Below are 17,836 nucleotides of genomic sequence, written 5' to 3'. Positions count from 1 at the left end.
CACGTCTGTGTGTGTAAACTGTGCGTGTTGTGTATATGCAATTTCAACATCATCGAGCTCTGCTGCTGTCTGCTATACACTGGGAAAGTGAAGGTCTACTTTAGCTGCAGGGTTCTCCTGTTTTTTTTTTCCCCTTCAGTTTTTGGTGGACGAAAGAAGAGAGAAACGAATAATAATAAAGTCTCTCTCTCTCTTCTCAGTCCATGCTGAGATCTGTGTTCGACGAGTTCTGGAAAACTTTCTACTCCCGCTGTAGAGTTGAAGGTACACGTCAAAACAACAGAGCACCACCACCAACACAACTAGAGCAGTGTAAAGGATTTTTCGATTCTTTGGCTGCCGAAATTACTACTACATCTTCTCGTCAGCGAAGAAGGTAAACTATTTTATTGACTAACCGCCAGCAATTTGCCGTCGAAAAAACATTTGAAACAATTAGATCGAGTCTAAAAACGACGCCGTTGCTAACTAACTGCTGAGATGTTGACACTTCCTAATGTTGTCATAACAGATTAGGAAACTGATTGTTGGCTGACAGATGATGATACATTTGTGTGTCGATCATTGTGTAGGATGTTGGCAGCTGGGGGGTTATCCATTCCAGGGAGAAAAGTGAAAGTTTCTCGTGCTCAATACACACACAAGTGCCCTGTTACAAAAAACATAATTGTATCCTATAGCCTTGAGCTGCCTTTTAGTATAGAAAAAAAGTTCCCTGGAACTATTGAAATCTGCTTGATCCAATTTCTCTAAATGCTGCCCTCCATTTTGTGTCGTTTCAGGCTACCAATGGACTCTACTTCTCGGTGGGACTGACCACAAAATCTCAGTTGGAGGGAATATGTCTTCCAGACTCAACTGCAAGAGAACTTGTGATACAACAGTGATGTCTGTGATCGAACAAATGATTTTGCTGGTTATCGTGTACTTCTCCTACTGCAGTGCTAGTTCAATCGTGGAAAACTCATCAAATGACTTGGTGTACAATAATCAATTTGCAGTGAACATTCCAAATGCTTCTGAAGTGCTAGTCCAGCTCATTGCAGAGAAACATGGCTTTAGAAGCCTGGGCCAGGTAATAACTCACGCCAAGCATATAGAAACTGCTGTTCTTGAATTTCCAAGTTTTTGCTTTTAAGTGGGGAAAGTCTTGTGCTCAGACTGGAGCTCTCTCTGAATGGGTTTTTTTTTTTTGTCTTCTTTTACATATAAAGACTTTCATTTGAAGTATTCATCATTGGAAAGGAGAAAGTCCATCCACTGTCATTTTCTAAATTTCAACCTAACACTGGTCCTACAACAAGTTTTTCTATATCTTGTAAACCAGATCTCCTTTTGGGGGGTCCTTGAAAGCCTGTTTAATTCATATAGCAGCAGTAGTCTGGCTCTCAACTACCTGAATATACTTAATATTCCTTTCTACCATATACACACAGGTTGGTTCTCTGGATGGGTACTTTTTATTCGAACACGATCATGTCCACAAGCGGTCGGCCGACCCGAGCGGCCTTCACCACGAAAAGCTCGTCAACGAACCGGGGGTATGTGTGACACAGCCCCACTTTCTTTAGATATACAACAACCGGCCTAGAAACTTGGTGAATTCTAATTGGTCCATTCAAATTGTTTTATCCATTGCAGGTTGTATGGGTAGCACAGCAGCACGAGAGGAGACGGTACAAGCGTGATTTCGCTTCACGTTCGAGTATCAGCAATTTCGCCTTGGGTAAAGGCAGCGAGTTTCCCGATCCATTTTATCGAGAACAATGGTATCTGGTAAGTCGCCATTTAAATCATCATAATTATAACTTTTTTTTTAAATTTTCATGGCGTCTTTTTTGTGTGTGTGTGTGTGTTGGTTTTCCTCGTACTGGTTGCCACCAAGGTCGGCCCACCTTGGGCATGCATACAAACCATTCTGGCATGAGTAGCTGTAGTTGTGTTATGTTTATTCATGGACGCCATGAAATGTCGAAAGGTCCACCCGCTGCCGATCTTGAGTTTACGTAACGTCCAATGCCTGCAAAGGGCAGGAAACACGCAAGCTCACGGTGGAGGGGAGGTTTCCAATAGCCATCGGTTTTCTTGGGTCTTCCAATTTCTATAGTCGTCGCAGGAGCTTCAATCAAATTGAACATTTGAGGACGGGATGGGGGGAAACAGCACCGGGAAATTACACGGATCGAGTGCGGGAAAGCTGATCTGGCAGAAACGTTTTTTTATTTATACAAGCAGAAGGACACATCATTGAATGTTTGCATGACACTAAAATGGTGTTCAAGGTTCTCGAAGCGGAACACCTTCAAGGACGGCAAATAGAGCAGAAACTCGATTCGATTCTTTTTTGTCTAGTTGATTATCGCTATTTCATCATTGGACACAACCACTTATCTGTTTTATTTGTTTTGTATTTTAAATTTCCCCCCTTCTCTTAAATATATAGCATGGTGGAAGCCAGGAAGGATTCGACATGAACGTCATACCCGCCTGGCGCAAAGGTTATTCAGGCAAAGGAATCGTCGTTTCCATCCTGGATGACGGCATTCAAACCAATCACCCTGATCTGGCCCAGAACTATGTAATTATATAGCAATTTGCCGCTAGTTTCTTGGAAATTGTAATTAGTAATTTTTTCTGGTTAAATCGCTAGGATCCATTGGCCAGCTCAGACATCAACGACAACGATAACGACCCGATGCCTAGAGATAATGGCGACAATAAGCACGGGACGAGATGCGCCGGCGAAGTAGCCGCCGTCGCTTTTAATTCCTACTGCGGCGTTGGCATAGCCTTTAATGCCAGCATTGGTGGCGTCCGGATGCTTGACGGCACCGTTAATGACGCCGTCGAAGCACGAGCACTCAGCCTTAATCCTGATCATATCGACATTTACAGCGCATCGTGGGGACCCGAAGATGATGGCAAGACGGTCGATGGCCCTGGACCGCTTGCCAAACGTGCCTTCATCAACGGGATCATGAAGGTAATTAAATCTACTATCCTTTCAGCTCTTTTTTTAGAAAATGGAAATTTAATCGCATATGAATTGACATTTCCCAGGGACGGAAAGGTAGAGGATCCATCTTTGTGTGGGCTTCGGGTAACGGAGGTCGACATGATGATTCCTGTAACTGCGACGGATACACAAACTCTATCTTTACTTTGTCGATATCGAGCGCAACTCAAGGAGGGTAGGTTCCTATTCGCCCTCCCCCCCGCGTTTAATTATTCCGAGTAGTTTTGTTAACAAACAGACTTTTCAACAACACAGGTTCAAGCCTTGGTATCTGGAAGAGTGCTCATCTACTTTGGCAACTACTTACAGCTCGGGACGTCCCGATGTGGATCGATCCATCGCTACGGTCGATATGGATGGCTCACTAAGACCCGAATTTCTCTGCACTTCAGACCACACTGGCACTTCTGCTTCGGCTCCTCTAGCAGCTGGTATTTGTGCCTTGGCCCTCGAAGCTAATTCCAACCTTACCTGGAGAGATATGCAGCACCTGGTCGTCTTTACGTCCAGGCCAGATCCGCTCCATGATAACGGCTGGGTTACTAATGGCATTGGCAAGAAAGGTTAGATAATTGATGGCTTGTAGTGAATTTTCTTTTTACAGATTCTGATTTATATTTTTACGACAGTGAGCCATAAATTCGGTTACGGTCTGATGGATGCTTCAGCCATGGTGACGTTGGCCGAACAGTGGACCAATGTGCCCCCACAGCACGTCTGTCAGACGCCAGCTGATCAAAGTGACCGTCTCATTCCGAGCGGTTTTGGACAAAAATTAGAAGTTGTGGTAGAAACTGATGCCTGCGCTGGATCCGCTCACGAGATCCGTTTTTTGGAACACGTCCAGTGCAGAATTTCTCTCCGGTTCGCTCCCCGTGGAAATCTGAGGATTCGGTAAGAGTGACCCTTGGTGTCTGTCGTACGTGCTGAATAATTAATTTGAATGGCCTTTTCTTTTCCATAGATTGACTTCGCCGTCTGGAACCCAGTCGGTGCTTTTATTTGAACGACCTCGAGACGTGTTGGATTCATCTTTTGACGATTGGCCATTTATGAGCGTCCATTTTTGGGGTGAAAGGGCTTCTGGAAGATGGAAACTTGAGATTTTGAATGCCGGAGTTAAACGAGTGAACAAAGCTGGTAAGAATCGCAGTTTCTCAATTTATTTTTGTTGGATGACGTAAAGTCCTAAAAAAAATTTCCCCTTTCGTTTTTCAGGAATTTTGAAAAAATGGCAACTTGTGTTTTACGGAACAGACACGAATCCTATTCGCCTACGTTCACTTCAAACGCCTCGTCCTACTTTCCCAAACCTTAACGGCGGGGCAGCGACCATCGGTCGAGACGTTCACGGACTGTCGGCCCCGCCTTCGGTGGCCACACCTTTGGCTCCTACTTTTAAAAGCGTCGGCCGAGCTCCGAACGCACCTGGTAGCCAGTTATTCTTCCCAGGCAACCCGGGATTCCGCCCGTCATACTTCCCCAACACGGGCTATCCAGATTTCCTCCAGTTTGCTGGAAGCCAACCTGTCACTTATAGCGCTGCGATGGAGGCCACGCCTTCTTCCAACGCGGCGAGCAAAAACAATTGCCCAAAGTTTAGTCACGACGGGTACGCAAACTTGTTCAAAAGCCTCGAGTCATTAAGAGATTTGATTACACAAAGTTTCCCTTTTGACAGGAATTGCGTTGATGCCTGCCCACTTACAGGATATTACATCTCACCCGAAATGGTATGTCTGGCTTGCCACGCATCCTGTAATAACTGCACTGGACCGGAACCCCATCAGTGCTTATCATGCGCACCGACATTCAATCAAATGATAGACAAGAACCTTTGCGTGGAACACTGCCTTGATGGCTACCACTTAGGTACAGTATTTGTTTTCTTTATTTCTAGATAAAAATGTGGGTGATTAATTTGGATGGGTTATTTGTTTTGTACAGATGAAGCAAAGATGACGTGCATTCCTTGCCAGCCGCAGTGCAATACGTGCAACAACGCCCTGGAATGTTCTAGTTGCGAATTCCGCTTCGTTATTCACGATGGCCAATGCCTGCCGTCTTGTCTGCCCGGCTACTACGAGACCGACGACTATGCTTGTGCACCATGTGATACTAGTTGCTCCACATGTCGGGGTCCCCATGATGACCATTGCGTCACTTGTGCCGAATCTTTCTCGGAATTTAATGGATCATGTGTTCAACATTGTCCGGCCGGTTTCTGGAGCCATGGAGCACCCGGAAGCAAACAATGTCTCCCGTGCCCTCCCGGTTGTGAAGCCTGTTCGCTGAAGGAGAACGACTTTGGTCTTGTTTGTAGCGAATGTGCTGACCAGTGGGTCCTGGACTCGTCCACCCTTCTTTGTCTTAATCCATCGACTAATGTCTGCCCCGAAGGTATTTTCAAATGAACTAATAATTGAATGAAATATAAAATTTCATCTTTTTGTTTTTTGCAGGGGAATACGTTGTTGATGGCAAGTGCTACCCCTGCCATGGATCATGTAGTGAATGCAGTGGTTCATCCAGCACTCAGTGTACTCACTGTTCCAACCGTACCATGCATCTCGGCTCCTGCTTGGAGGTCTGTCCCCAAGGCACTTTCGACGAGGCCGGATCTGAGGACTCGAAACACATCCAATTCTGTCGGCCATGTCCGCAGGCTTGCGCTCAGTGCGACAGTATGGATCATTGCACTGAATGCTTAGGAACACTTCAACTACAAAACGGAAAATGTCTTGCTTCTTGCGAAGACGGGTAATGATTAAAATCCGCTCCCAATGTTATTTGCACTCGCACTAAACGGTTCAATTGTTCTGTACAGGTATTATAGCGATCGTGGAGTCTGTGTGCGCTGTCATGGAAGTTGCGCATCCTGCAGCGGACCGCTGGCCACTGATTGCACGCACTGCGCGAATGGCTTCTCTTGGTTGCAGCATCACTGCCTCTCTCAGTGTCATTTGGGGCACTACAACATATCATTGGGCTCCTTAATCGCAACGGAATATCAAACGCCTGCCAAGATGAACCAGTTCCTCTGTGCCCGTTGCCACGCCTCTTGTCAAATGTGCGAAGGAAGTGCGCTCAACTGTCTAGCCTGTTCGGACGGATTTGTCTGGAACAACAACACCTGCATCCTCACTTCTTTCGAGTAATTTTCTTTGTTTTGACTTTAATGTATATAGCATTATTTAACTGGGCTTTTTGTATCTAGTTCGAGAATAGTGGAAATCCCATTGGTCGAATTCGTCAAAGAATCTGAAGGACGGGGAACACGAGCCAAGGACAATGTCGAACCAGGCCGCTTCCTCAGTGCTTCTCATTGGTTATTTGGAATGGCTGCTAGTTTTATTGCTGGAATAATTGTTGTGCTGGCAGTTCAGGTATTATTTTTTATCTACGAATAACTTTTGTCATTTTTATTAACAATTATGGTTGTCTTAGGTGAGATCACGTATTACTAAAAACTATTCGCGAGTTCCGTTATCGATTCCCGAAGAAGACCATGAAACTGGGTTCGACAAATTACTCTCGGCATCCGACGAGGAAGACAGCGATACATTTCCCAAAGTTTGAATTAGGTAAATAATTTCAACTGTGCAACCTCTGGTTGTGCTTGGCACACCAGAATGCCATGACAATCTTTGGCTAGTTTCCCGACCAAAGGCAAATAAGTTCCAGCCTCTTTTGAAGAAAAATAATGGCTCATGTGCCAGTGACATTCGGTCACATCGATGGGATTTTAATGCTATAACTGCTATCAATTAAGTTGTTACTTTAAAACGAGTAATGTGATGTTATTTGTAAAATTGTGTTGATATTGGACGACGGGCGTATTATGACGCTGACACATTTTCCATTATGTTGGATAAATTACAAACACTTCCACAAATTTTGTTTAATACGTCAAAATTGTATTATTAGAAACAGACATGAACAATTGGCAGCACCACAGTATGATTTTCCAAAATGCTACTGAACTCGGCGAGATTGAGAGCGGATATTTAAAGTAAAATTTGGAACGGGGATGTAATGCATTTCGTTAAAAAAAAAAAATCTATTTGTGTAAATTATCCTTGGTCGATATTGCCGCCAGAATCAAAAGTCTTCATCGAGGGTGAAAACGTGTGCACTATTACCCTTGCTGTTCATCACTCCAGCCTTCTGGTATTCACCTACTTTTTTCTCGAAGAAATTTGTTTTACCCTCCAGCGAAATGTGCTCCATAAAATCGAAGGGATTTTCCACGTTGTACATCTAAAGACAAAAAATTTAAGTATTTGCGATAAGTCATCTAAGTAAATGTTTTACCTTCGTGCATCCTAATTCCAACAGCAGACGATCAGCGACGAATTCAATGTACTGTCGCATTAATCGGCAGTTCATTCCGATCATCTCAACGGGAAGTGCGTCTGTGAGGAATTCTTGTTCGATCTTGACGGCATTGTTGATGATCTCTATGATACGTTCCTTTGGAGGCTTGTTGACTGTAAAAGAAGAACACGTTTAAGCAACAAGTTACTAAATCATAATTGGCTAATTGTGTTTACCCAAGTGTTTGAACATGACGCACGCGAAATCAGTATGCAAACCCTCATCTCTTGAGATCAGTTCATTTGAGAAGGTCAAGCCAGGCATCAACCCTCGTTTTTTAAGCCAAAAGATAGCTGCAAAGGATCCAGAGAAGAAAATTCCTTCCACTGCGGCAAAAGCAACAATTCTTTCACTGTAAGGTGCATCTTTATTGCCAATCCACTTCATTGCCCATTCAGCTTTCTTAGCAATGCAAGGCATTGTCTCTACAGCATTGAAAAGCCTTGTCCTCTCAGCGGAATCCTTGATGTAAGTTTCAATGAGCAGGCTGTACATTTCTGAGTGGATATTTTCCATGGCAATTTGGAAACCGTAGAAACAGCGAGCTTCAGGAACCTGTAGAGAAAATGTTCTTTAAGACACATTCAACTTGCAAAGGATTTTTAAAGCTGCCTACCTGGACTTCTTGAGCAAACCTCTCAACAAGATTTTCATTGACAATACCATCAGAAGCAGCAAAAAAGGCAAGTACATGAGACACAAAGTGTCTCTCATTAGGCTGGAGATTATCCCAATCTTTCAGATCCTGGAATAATTAACGTTGTTACAATTTCTTACAGATTTTCTCATTTTACATCCACATTTGATACCTTTGAAAGATCAACTTCTTCAGCAGTCCAAAACGAAGCTTCTGCTTTTTTGTACATTTGCCAGATATCACGGTACTGGATGGGGAATAGCACAAATCGGCTGGGGTTAGGGCGAAGCAGGGGTTCATTCTGGTCATTATCTCTCACTTGCACAGATTTCTAAAGAAATTTTATTCAGAGTTAAGTAGAGTACAATGCATGATGTTAAAATCTAATTACCTCAACAGTGGTCAGTTTGGTAGGCGACACGTTTTCGTCATGTGGCTTTAAAATCTTTTGACCAGAACTATTAGTACGGTTTTCCTTGTTGTCAGATGTTCTTAGATTGTCGAATCGTTGAGAAAGGAAAGACATTTCAGTAAGTTTTTATCAAAATCGTTCTTTAAAAGAGTGACTAAAAGTAAGTACTCGCGAGTCGGAGTTGCTTCGAAGACTAACAACATTTTGGCGCCGAAAATGTGTTTTATACCTTTGAGGATCTGTACTGAAGGCCAGGCAGCTCTTTTCGGCTATTCAGTGTCTAAAACGCCCCCTATTCCATCTTATTTCGATAATTTTTATCGCCAATTTTGCTAAAAATCGCCGTAATATACCGTAAGAAATGACAAATTTTAATGTTATAAAATTTTTTAGTAATTTTTCTACGGAAGACGACAGTTCGATCAATTCTAAATAGTGAAAACGGAAACGGAAATGAAGTGTGTTGAGGCCTTTATTCTAGAATGAAGTTAGGCGCGAAAACGTGTAATTCTTATTGGATGAAAGAAATTAAACCATCTACCAGCTGCCCTTTGTTGCGTAATCAAGAATCATGCTTTCTGTTTTTACTTATTGTTTAACGCTCGTTGATGCCGTCTTTATTCTAAATTGTTGTGTTATCTTTTTGTCTTACTGATTAACGCATATCCTGCTTCATATGACTGTTCTGTGAAATACCCTGTTGTACCTTAAGTTTTATTTTCTCATAATTTTTCATCTTAAAATTTATTATAGGGGTAAAGGGGCAACTACAAATCGAAGAGAACAGCGTATTTGGTTTAGAAATATTTTAATTCTCTTGAGATACCACCCTCTATTTCGCAATTTCAAACCTATTAACCTTCTCAATTCAACTATTTGCAGGTATGGGCGGATTGAGCGGTCTTGGGTGGATAGCGGAATCGTGCAAGAGGCGTTCACTGTCAAGCCTGGGCAATTTCTAGAGGTCAAACAGAGGTTTGCAAGCTGTGACACATTCGCTGTTGTAAAAACAATGCGCTTTTCTTATTGGTGAAATATCTTGTTAGATAGTTTTACTTGTAATTTAAATTTACTATTAGGAAGATTTCCTATTGTTTACTATGTAATGTTACCATACTCTACACCATAACTATCCATTTTATGTCGGAAGGGAGTGCTGAGACAAAATTCAGTTCAAGGTCAATGGTAACCGTTTCATTTTTTCATGGGTGAAACATTTGCTCTTGCTTGCTTGCCTACACAGCTACACTTCACCATTTACTTCGGGTTCAGCGTAATTGACGCTACTGCAAAATTTGCTCTTAGAACTAAAATGATTCACTGTTAAACACCGTAAAACAATGTTAAACTAGCATGTTTTTTTTTACCTGTTAAACAAAACAATGAAATTTCATGAGAATGTTCTTAAGTACAAAGTCTTAAGTTGACTTAATTTATACGTGTTCTAAACGCAAAATTTCTAATTGAAGAAGTGTTGAATTAACAACCTTGAAAAAATTAAATATATAATTAATCTGGATACCCAAAGTAAAGACAGTGGTTTAAAACAAAAGACATGATCAGAATGCAATGTATTCAGTCATCTGACCACATTTAGAAAATTTAACGACGTTGGACGGCGTTATTTCCCTGTCCTGGTCTGTTATCCTGTAATGCAAAAGTATAACAATGAACCACTTTGCAATAACAAATCAATATTTTGTAATATCTTACAGGTCGGTTGGGGAACCTTGGTGGAGGAGTCCTGATCTTACGGTCTTCGCGTGAGCGATTGCGCACTACCTTGGAGTGGATAGCACAGGAAACACAGTAGTGAAGCTTTGCGTACAGCTTGGGCAAAGCAATTGCTGTAAAAGAAACAGATCATCAGTCAACGTAACATTAAGAGGTATGTAGCCATATGCAATAAAATGCTTACAGGCAAAAGCACTGGCATCAGTGATGTCACGAACTGCAGCAGCCTCTACAATGTTACGAATAACAAATTTCTTGATGGCCTTATCCTTGGCGACACAACGGGCACAGTTAGTGCAACGAACAGCACTAACGTGGCCACGGCCATGCTTGGAGCGTCCACTGTTGCGGCGTTTGCTTGTCTAAAAGAGAGAAAAAATATGTTTAGAACCTTCACATGACCGGCCTAACAAACGTGGATGACTCGAAAGAACATGGGTCTATCAAAAATTTTCAATTACAAGCGATTGAAATAATTAAAATGTAACTTATTCTATGAATATTTGTACTAGGAATTGACTTTTTTCAATAATTATCTATGATATAAAGGAGAAATCGTCGTAAATGTTACCATTCTCACGCTGATGAAAGGAAAATGGCAGAATACGAGAAAAAAATTTCTGAAGGAAGAAAGCGAGTGAGGCAGCGTTTGTTGGTTTATACTAGTACGTCCCTAAACACACTTTTACTGATCGATACTCAAAACTTCCAGCCTGTTTTTTTGACAGATAAACAAAAATAGAAAAATAATTATTTTACTTTAAATTAATCATACTGATATTGATGAATAACTATTTTTGTAATTATTTTAGTTTTTGTTTGGCGTTCGGACATTTAATGAAACTAAACTTCATGTCGTTCTCCAAAAATGCCGTGGCGGTACATACAAATCTGCTTAAAGTGAATACCAAACTCTGACTCGCTTAGGGTTTTGCACTTCTAAAGTTTTTGCACGAAGTAAATATGGTTTACATGAAGGTAATCGAATCATAGAAGTGATATTGCGTACTATAAGTTTTTGATTCTCAAGGAATGGTTTACGTCCGATGCAAAGCATAGTTTTATTCCGTGTTGATTTTTAGCATTTGCATGCTGCGCTGTAACGAAGCCACATTGACCACCTTTGCCCCGACTTACTACGGAACTGCGCCTAAAGTACTTTAATCGATTTACATAGTCACGTGGAAGTTGAAGAAGCCTTTTCAAGTTCCAACGAGGCGTGTTTATAATTTGTAAATCCTAAAGCAGACTGCAACGTTGCATCCATTTAATTACCACTTCAATACCTTTTAAATTTAAAATTTTGAAACATAATGTTAATGTGTTAATGATTTTTCTTTCAGGAAACAAATTGCTGTGCTCCTGTTCAGCGCGTGATATTTTCACTTTCAAAACAAATAACCTTACAAAATTTGAACTTTGCAGTATTTATTGTGAGGACCTGCTCACGACGCAGTGGACTGCTTTGTATTTACATGAGATGATCAAAGTAATCCCATTACTACCGAACCAACTGAACCTGATCCAATTTACCTAGCGCTGGGCACAGCCTAGTATAAATACTCACATCCCGCTCCATTGTTTCATCATTCGCTCCTGCAAAAAAACTCCATCCTAAGCAAAAATGGTGTACGCTCTGAAAGTTTTCAAGAAGACTTCGCCCAACAGCAAGGTCACAGTTTACCTGGGCAAGCGTGATTACATCGATAACATCACCAAAATCGAATCTGTTGGTAAGCATTTACCCATCGTGTCGGAAAAAACGAGCGGAATTAATCCTATTTCTTACTGTGCAGATGGCGTCGCCTTGATTGATCCCGAGTACTTGAAAGGCCGGAAATTGTTTGGCCAGATCGTCTGCAGTTTCCGTTATGGTCGTGAGGAAGATGAAGTCATGGGTTTGGAGTTCCAAAAGGACTTGCTCATGGCTTCGGGTGAGATTCGAGCCAGCCAAAAGAGTGACCTCACCAAAATGCAGGTAAAATGTATACAAAGCACTGGGTGTATTTCGAAATGATTTTTACCTTGAAAAATATTTTACAGGAGCGTTTGATCAAAAAATTAGGCAGCAATGCTTTTCCATTCATTTTTGAACTGCCGAAAAATGCTCCACCTTCGGTTACTCTCCAACCAGGACCAGAAGCTTCTGGAAAACCATGCGGAGTTGAATACTTTCTGCGGATCTTTGTCGGAGAGTCAATGGATGATAGAGCTCACAAAAGGTTTACTTGAAAAAACAAATCGATTTACCTAAAACAATTTTAAATCCAAGTTTCCATTTACAGGAGCTCCATCTCGATGGGTATCCGGGTAATCCAATTTGCCCCGTCTCAGGGTCAACAGGGTCGTCAACCGTGCACGGTTGTACGTCGTGATTTCGTCCTTAGTCCAGGAGACTTGGAGATGGAAATCAACTTGGACAAACAGGTAATTGAAATAAATTGGTATACCAATGTTATTGAACTTTCACGGTTTTACTTTTCTTATTCAACAGCTGTATCACCATGGAGACCCTATTGCGGTGAATGTCGTCATTCAGAATCGCAGCAATAAAACTGTGAAGAAACTCCGTGCCCAAGTTCTCCAATGCATTGACGTGTGTCTCTTTGAACACGGGTCATACAAAACACCCGTAGTCACTCTCGATACTTCGTAAGAAATCACTTAACATTTTAGACATTTGCATAATAAAATCGTTAATCATTTCCTTTGCACAGTGAGGGCTGCCCAATCCCCCCAGGTGGAACTTTGCATCGCACTTACACCTTGACTCCACGTCTCGGTGCGGCCGTTGCGGACCGACATGGTGTCGCTCTCGGTGGCCGTCTTCGTGATGAAGATACCGAACTTGCCTCGACTACTCTGTACTACAGATTTCTTTTTTAAATCTTTAGTTTCTTTGTTATAACCCGTTTAATTTCCATTTAACAGGATGGCTAACCCTGACGATCGCGATGGATTTGGCATCATCGTAACTTACTTGATTAAAGTCAGGCTGTTCCTTGGTGCTCTGGCTGGTGAATTGGTTGGTGAGCTTCCGATTATCATGATGCACCCGAAGGTATTACATCAATTTCTAGTTTAAGTTATGTTAAATTTGCTAACATGATTATTTCTCGTTTTCAGCCAAATCCCAAGAAGTTGCCCCGTATGGATAGCGTTGCTTTCGAAACATTCGGAAGCAACTCTGTTGACGACGCTGGTCAAGACTTGGATCGCATGAAATTGGACGACGTAGATGAATAATAAGAAAAATCTTTATTTTCAAAACATCTTTATCAATGGCCCTGCCTTATTTAAGAGCAGCGAGTAACAGTCATATAGAACTAGCCTACTGTTGCCTCCGCAGGTGTTATCCAATTTAATCCGATATAAATGAATATAATAATGTACGATTTCGCTACTATAGAAACTAATACAGCATCCTTAAAAAAAATTTGTTATCTTTCTTGGGAATTCCACCAACATTTTAATATGTTGTGGCTTGTGTTCAATGACTCACGCTTGTTTTCAAAGAAACCGGCAACTATTTTTCCAGTGACGTATGCACTGCTGTCAAACACGGAAGCAAAGTCAAGGAGAACAATTTCGAAATGTCTAAGTTTGAAGCACGGCAGCGCCATAACTCTGTGCACGCGAGGATTAAGCGAACTAATCGCGTGAAGCCCTTTGGGGATGTCTGCAGAGGCGCTGTCTACCAGCTAAGTTCCTCCTTGTTTTAACCTTGGTGTCATAATGTATTCACATTCCTATGTATTCCCGCTATTCCGATAATTTTCGTCTGTAGTTGCTCAGAGACGTGTATGAGTACACGTGTGATTGTAAAAGGCTTCTTCATTACCGGTGTAAAGAATTTATTTTAGACCAGGATATTGAGAGAATTAAAAAGCAATGAGATGGCATTTGATTTTGGAATTGTTATTTTGACGTTAGTTATCGGCGCCCTGATAGCCGTTTTAGTGTGGTCTCTGACTAAGAAGTCCTCCGAATCCAGCACTAAAGGTCAATAAACTTGTTCATGGTTTGAGGTTGAGAATTTTTTATTAACTTGATTTATTTTTCTTTCAACAGGGAAAAGTGAAAAAGCTGCTGGAGGTAAAAAAGATGGAAAGAAATCATCAGGGGCCCAATCGAAACCAGCGAAAAAGAAACCAGCTGTTGCTATTTCCAAGGATTCCAAATCTACGTTCACTCACTCATGGCTGCTGACATCACTTAAAGGCCATACTGGTGCTATCACTGATATGGACTTCAGTGCCAATGGGAAACATCTTGCCACTTGTGCTGAAGGTAATTTTTTATTTTTGCAGTGTTGTTTGAGCAAAGTGTAATGTTAGTTAGAACTAGATGAAGTATTTGTCTCCCAACCAATGGTTGAGACTCCAACCCCTAGTGAGACAGACTCTGGCTGTGTACTCAGTCGAAGACAGAAAAGAAATCGGATGAAGAAAACTCAAGCTGGGAACAAGAAGAAAGAACATCCGACCAAAACTGTTGAAAGCAAGCAGAGAATGAGAAGAGCCACTCCCCTGAAATACTACACCAGACTGCAAATGAAGAATTCTGAAATTTATTCCTTTTTATATCAGTATGTCTTGCTAGATGACCAGCTGCTCAATTTGGGTTATCCAGTTGAAAGTTCATTTTACCCCAATCGAGCAATCATTTACAAGACTCCTGAAGCGAACGTCACGTATTATCGGAGTGACGTGAAGCGTGCATTTAGACATCAACCGGAAATAATTGAAATGGCTGAACATCTTTACAGTTCCGAGCACAGCGATCCGTACGAAGAGAAACCACCGCTGAGTCCTAGCCTTGAAAAACGCTGCGTTCGATGTAAAAAGGGCTTCTTTGTCACATTGGACGGTGAATACCTAACGGAGGAAAGATGCATATATCATTGGGGTCAATGGAAGCGCCCTTGTTCTCCAGGTGAAAGCCACGGCTATACCTGCTGTCCTGGACATGAAGGTTCTATTGGGTGTACATCCGGCGATCTCCACGTCTGGAATGGCGTTAGCCCTGGAATGAATGGACCATTTACAGACTACGTCCGCACCACACCCGGAATCGGACCCAAATGTCATTCAATATACGCCTTGGACTGCGAGATGTGCTACACTGGCCGTGGCCTGGAAGTATGCAAAGTTTCAGTTATTAGTATCGACGGCTGTCTGGTTTACGAAGCTTTGGTGAAACCACACCACCGGGTGATTGATTACAACACGCGTTTTTCCGGCCTATGCGAACAAGACCTCAAGAAGGCCACAAAGACAATCAGTGACGTTCAACGGGATCTGCTTGGCTTCATTTATTCTCAAACCATTCTCATCGGACACGGACTCGAAAATGACCTTCGTGCTTTGCGTATCCTCCACTCTGTTATAATCGATACTGCCGTCCTTTTCCCTCACTATTTCGGTTTCCCTTTTCGCCGCTCGCTCAAGTCGCTCGTTGCCACCTACCTTCAGCGACACATACAGGTAGGCCATAACGGCCACGATAGCTTCGAAGATGCACGGGCATGCGCAGAGCTCGTTTTATGGAAGGCCGCCTGTCAATTGCGACCGCGGCATAGATCTGAACACATGCCTTAAGAATCAAAGTTCTCAAAATGGCACAATTTTTTTCCTTGTCGTTTTATAATTGATTCAATCATGTATCTACACTCCTTTACTCAAAGTCAAAGTGTTCTACATTCATGCATTTGCGCTGAAATGTTCTTTAATTGCCAATCGCATTTGTCCTCGTATTTATCTTCGTATTTATACTATTCTTTATCATTGATTCATTGTCTTAATCTTGTTAATTGTCTCTTTTTAAACCAACCAAGCTAAGCGCAAATGCTCAAAATACACTCGTGATTTTCCAATCGTGAATTATTCTTGGACGTTTTCGATTATTATTATTCCCCATAGTATTTAAGTATACTAACTAATAATTAATTTCTTGTATAATCTGTTGTCTGCTATGCTTTCTGGTTAGTGATAATTTATTTACCCTCCATTTCTTCGTGTAGACCGTTCGCTGATGCTATGGAAACTGAACTTTGGCAGACTGGACTCTACCGTGATGGAACTCAATATGAAGGATATCCGGACGGTTCGTGCTCACGTGCAATATGATTCCGCCACACTGATTCGCTGGAGCCCAGACTCCAAGGCTTTACTGACGGTCCGCGCTTTGGGTAACAATATCGAAATCTACAAGGTGCTGAAAAAGCCCGAGGCCGGAGGACTGCCTTCTGTTCAAGTCTCACACGCATTTGAAAAGGTACGTAATTGATGGCTGGCTCCCTTTCACTTTTCATTTTGCAACTAACATTGGGTTTTTTTCTATTTTTAATAGACTCGGGAAGCTGACCTTTTGGCCATTGACGTCGCCAGCACGGGGCGTTTCATCATGACGTGTACACCGAAAAATGAACTGGACGTTCTTGATTTGAAAGGGAATTTATTGGCTTCTGTGATAACCAATCAAATGGAAACCTACTCGGCTAAGATCTCTCCTGACGGCCGATTTGTTGCCACATCCGGTTCGCAAGCCCCTTTCTGATGTGAATTGCATCGTGCCTTTATTTTAATCGTCTCTCCCTTGCAGGATTCACGCCGGAAGTCAAAGTATGGGAGGTTGTTTTCTCCCGATCTGGTGAATTCGAAAAGTTGAATCGTGCTTTTGAATTGTCTGGTCACACCTCCGGTATTTACAGCTTTGATTATAGCCCCGATTCCGGACGTATGGTGACCATTTCTAAGGACGGAACATGTAAGGACTTGTTTAATCCATTAATCTATTAAATTTGCACACAAATTATTAACTTTGCTCTTTAATGTTTTCGCCGTTGTCGTCTGGGAACAGGGCGTCTCTACAACACCAACAGTAATAAAGCGATTGCTATTTCCCCTTTTACAGTTTTACTCTTTGCGCGTTATTAACACCATATACTCCCCTTTCACTAGTTGATTATCGTCAAGGACAACTCGCTACTTTAGTGGTTTCCGGCAAATGGAAGAGCGAGGGAAATGAACCAGCACGCGTCGCCCTTGCCCCAGATGGCAGAGTCGTGGCAATTGGCTCCAACTGTTCTCTCTACATTTATTCCACGGCCAACGCCGAGTTATTGGCTCACATTCCAGACATTCATGCGGGTAATAACCCAATTTCGCAGTTTAAACTTTAAATCTTGTCGTGTCATTTGATACTCTTGTATTTCATTTTTATAATTTGTATTTTTAGCTCCTATTACTCGACTGCGCTTCGACTCAACTTCGCGATTTATCTTGACGACCGGCGACAAGTACGTCCGCGTTTTTCATAACGTCCCTGGTTTCAAGATTGCCGCAGCTGACTTGGAAGTGAAACTAAGAAAAGCAACTGGCCAAGCGCTGAAGGAGCGTTGTCAGATACAATTAAAAGAGGCGAAAGCCTTGGTTGAATTGTTCAATGCCAGAAATTAACTTGGGATAAAAATACAGATTCTGAATAAGGGAGAATGGTCTAATATACCACAATCTTCGTTATTTGGATACCTGACATTTGACTTACTGGCTACTACTTTCGTGTCAAGTTGCAGTGTTAATGGTATTGGTTTTCTTTCTCACTAACCTGGCAAGAAAAAGAAAATAAAGAACTTTAGGGTTCATGCAATCCTGTGATC

General features: G+C 42.0%; 5 protein-coding genes across 7 annotated transcripts; 3 read left to right on the top strand and 2 right to left on the bottom strand.

Annotated features, from left to right (window-relative positions):
* The first annotated feature begins 63 nt into the window (after window positions 1-63).
* On the top strand, window positions 64-6,911 carry LOC124348392 (furin-like protease 2). Its single transcript, XM_046798594.1, has 17 exons — window positions 64-376; window positions 783-1,075; window positions 1,437-1,541; window positions 1,642-1,776; window positions 2,444-2,578; window positions 2,651-2,983; window positions 3,061-3,191; window positions 3,272-3,579; window positions 3,646-3,910; window positions 3,981-4,156; window positions 4,235-4,628; window positions 4,698-4,888; window positions 4,964-5,416; window positions 5,479-5,776; window positions 5,844-6,170; window positions 6,234-6,402; window positions 6,464-6,911. Exons 2-17 carry the CDS (start codon window positions 842-844, stop codon window positions 6,593-6,595), a joined length of 3,786 nt encoding a protein of 1,261 aa, XP_046654550.1. The 5' UTR covers window positions 64-376; window positions 783-841; the 3' UTR covers window positions 6,596-6,911.
* On the bottom strand, window positions 6,912-8,651 carry LOC124348393 (ribonucleoside-diphosphate reductase subunit M2-like). Its single transcript, XM_046798595.1, has 6 exons — window positions 8,422-8,651; window positions 8,203-8,361; window positions 8,010-8,138; window positions 7,570-7,948; window positions 7,331-7,506; window positions 6,912-7,276 (listed from the first exon to the last, which is right to left on the bottom strand). Exons 1-6 carry the CDS (start codon window positions 8,554-8,556, stop codon window positions 7,118-7,120), a joined length of 1,137 nt encoding a protein of 378 aa, XP_046654551.1. The 5' UTR covers window positions 8,557-8,651; the 3' UTR covers window positions 6,912-7,117.
* A 1,345-nt stretch (window positions 8,652-9,996) lies between these two features.
* LOC124348394 (40S ribosomal protein S26-like) lies at window positions 9,997-10,888 on the bottom strand. The gene is made up of 4 exons (XM_046798596.1): window positions 10,748-10,888; window positions 10,361-10,538; window positions 10,156-10,289; window positions 9,997-10,089 (listed from the first exon to the last, which is right to left on the bottom strand). Exons 1-4 carry the CDS (start codon window positions 10,748-10,750, stop codon window positions 10,045-10,047), a joined length of 360 nt encoding a protein of 119 aa, XP_046654552.1. The 5' UTR covers window positions 10,751-10,888; the 3' UTR covers window positions 9,997-10,044.
* Window positions 10,889-11,748: 860 nt separating this feature from the next.
* Window positions 11,749-14,078, top strand: LOC124348389 (phosrestin-2-like). Its single transcript, XM_046798591.1, has 8 exons — window positions 11,749-11,909; window positions 11,973-12,154; window positions 12,220-12,398; window positions 12,462-12,603; window positions 12,671-12,828; window positions 12,894-13,040; window positions 13,108-13,237; window positions 13,303-14,078. The coding sequence occupies exons 1-8, from the start codon at window positions 11,801-11,803 to the stop codon at window positions 13,420-13,422; spliced, it is 1,167 nt and encodes a 388-aa protein (XP_046654547.1). The 5' UTR covers window positions 11,749-11,800; the 3' UTR covers window positions 13,423-14,078.
* Window positions 13,949-17,719, top strand: LOC124348388 (transducin beta-like protein 2). 3 transcript variants are annotated; one of them, XM_046798590.1, is made up of 8 exons: window positions 13,949-14,178; window positions 14,248-14,466; window positions 16,199-16,452; window positions 16,528-16,714; window positions 16,780-16,944; window positions 17,038-17,058; window positions 17,139-17,327; window positions 17,416-17,719. In XM_046798590.1, exons 1-8 carry the CDS (start codon window positions 14,073-14,075, stop codon window positions 17,634-17,636), a joined length of 1,362 nt encoding a protein of 453 aa, XP_046654546.1. In that variant the 5' UTR covers window positions 13,949-14,072; the 3' UTR covers window positions 17,637-17,719. The 3 variants fall into 3 exon arrangements, with proteins under 3 accessions (XP_046654546.1, XP_046654545.1, XP_046654544.1); XM_046798589.1 differs by lacking the exons at window positions 16,199-16,452; window positions 16,528-16,714; window positions 16,780-16,944; ... (1 more) ...; window positions 17,139-17,327; window positions 17,416-17,719 and adding an exon at window positions 14,524-16,058; XM_046798588.1 differs by lacking the exons at window positions 16,199-16,452; window positions 16,528-16,714; window positions 16,780-16,944; ... (1 more) ...; window positions 17,139-17,327; window positions 17,416-17,719 and adding an exon at window positions 14,518-16,058.
* Window positions 17,720-17,836: the final 117 nt, after the last annotated feature.

The sequence above is a fragment of the Daphnia pulicaria genome, chromosome 7, assembly GCF_021234035.1.
Source record: "Daphnia pulicaria isolate SC F1-1A chromosome 7, SC_F0-13Bv2, whole genome shotgun sequence".
NCBI classification, from domain to species: Eukaryota; Metazoa; Arthropoda; class Branchiopoda; order Diplostraca; family Daphniidae; genus Daphnia; species Daphnia pulicaria.
This window is presented reverse-complemented; position numbering and strand designations above follow the sequence as displayed.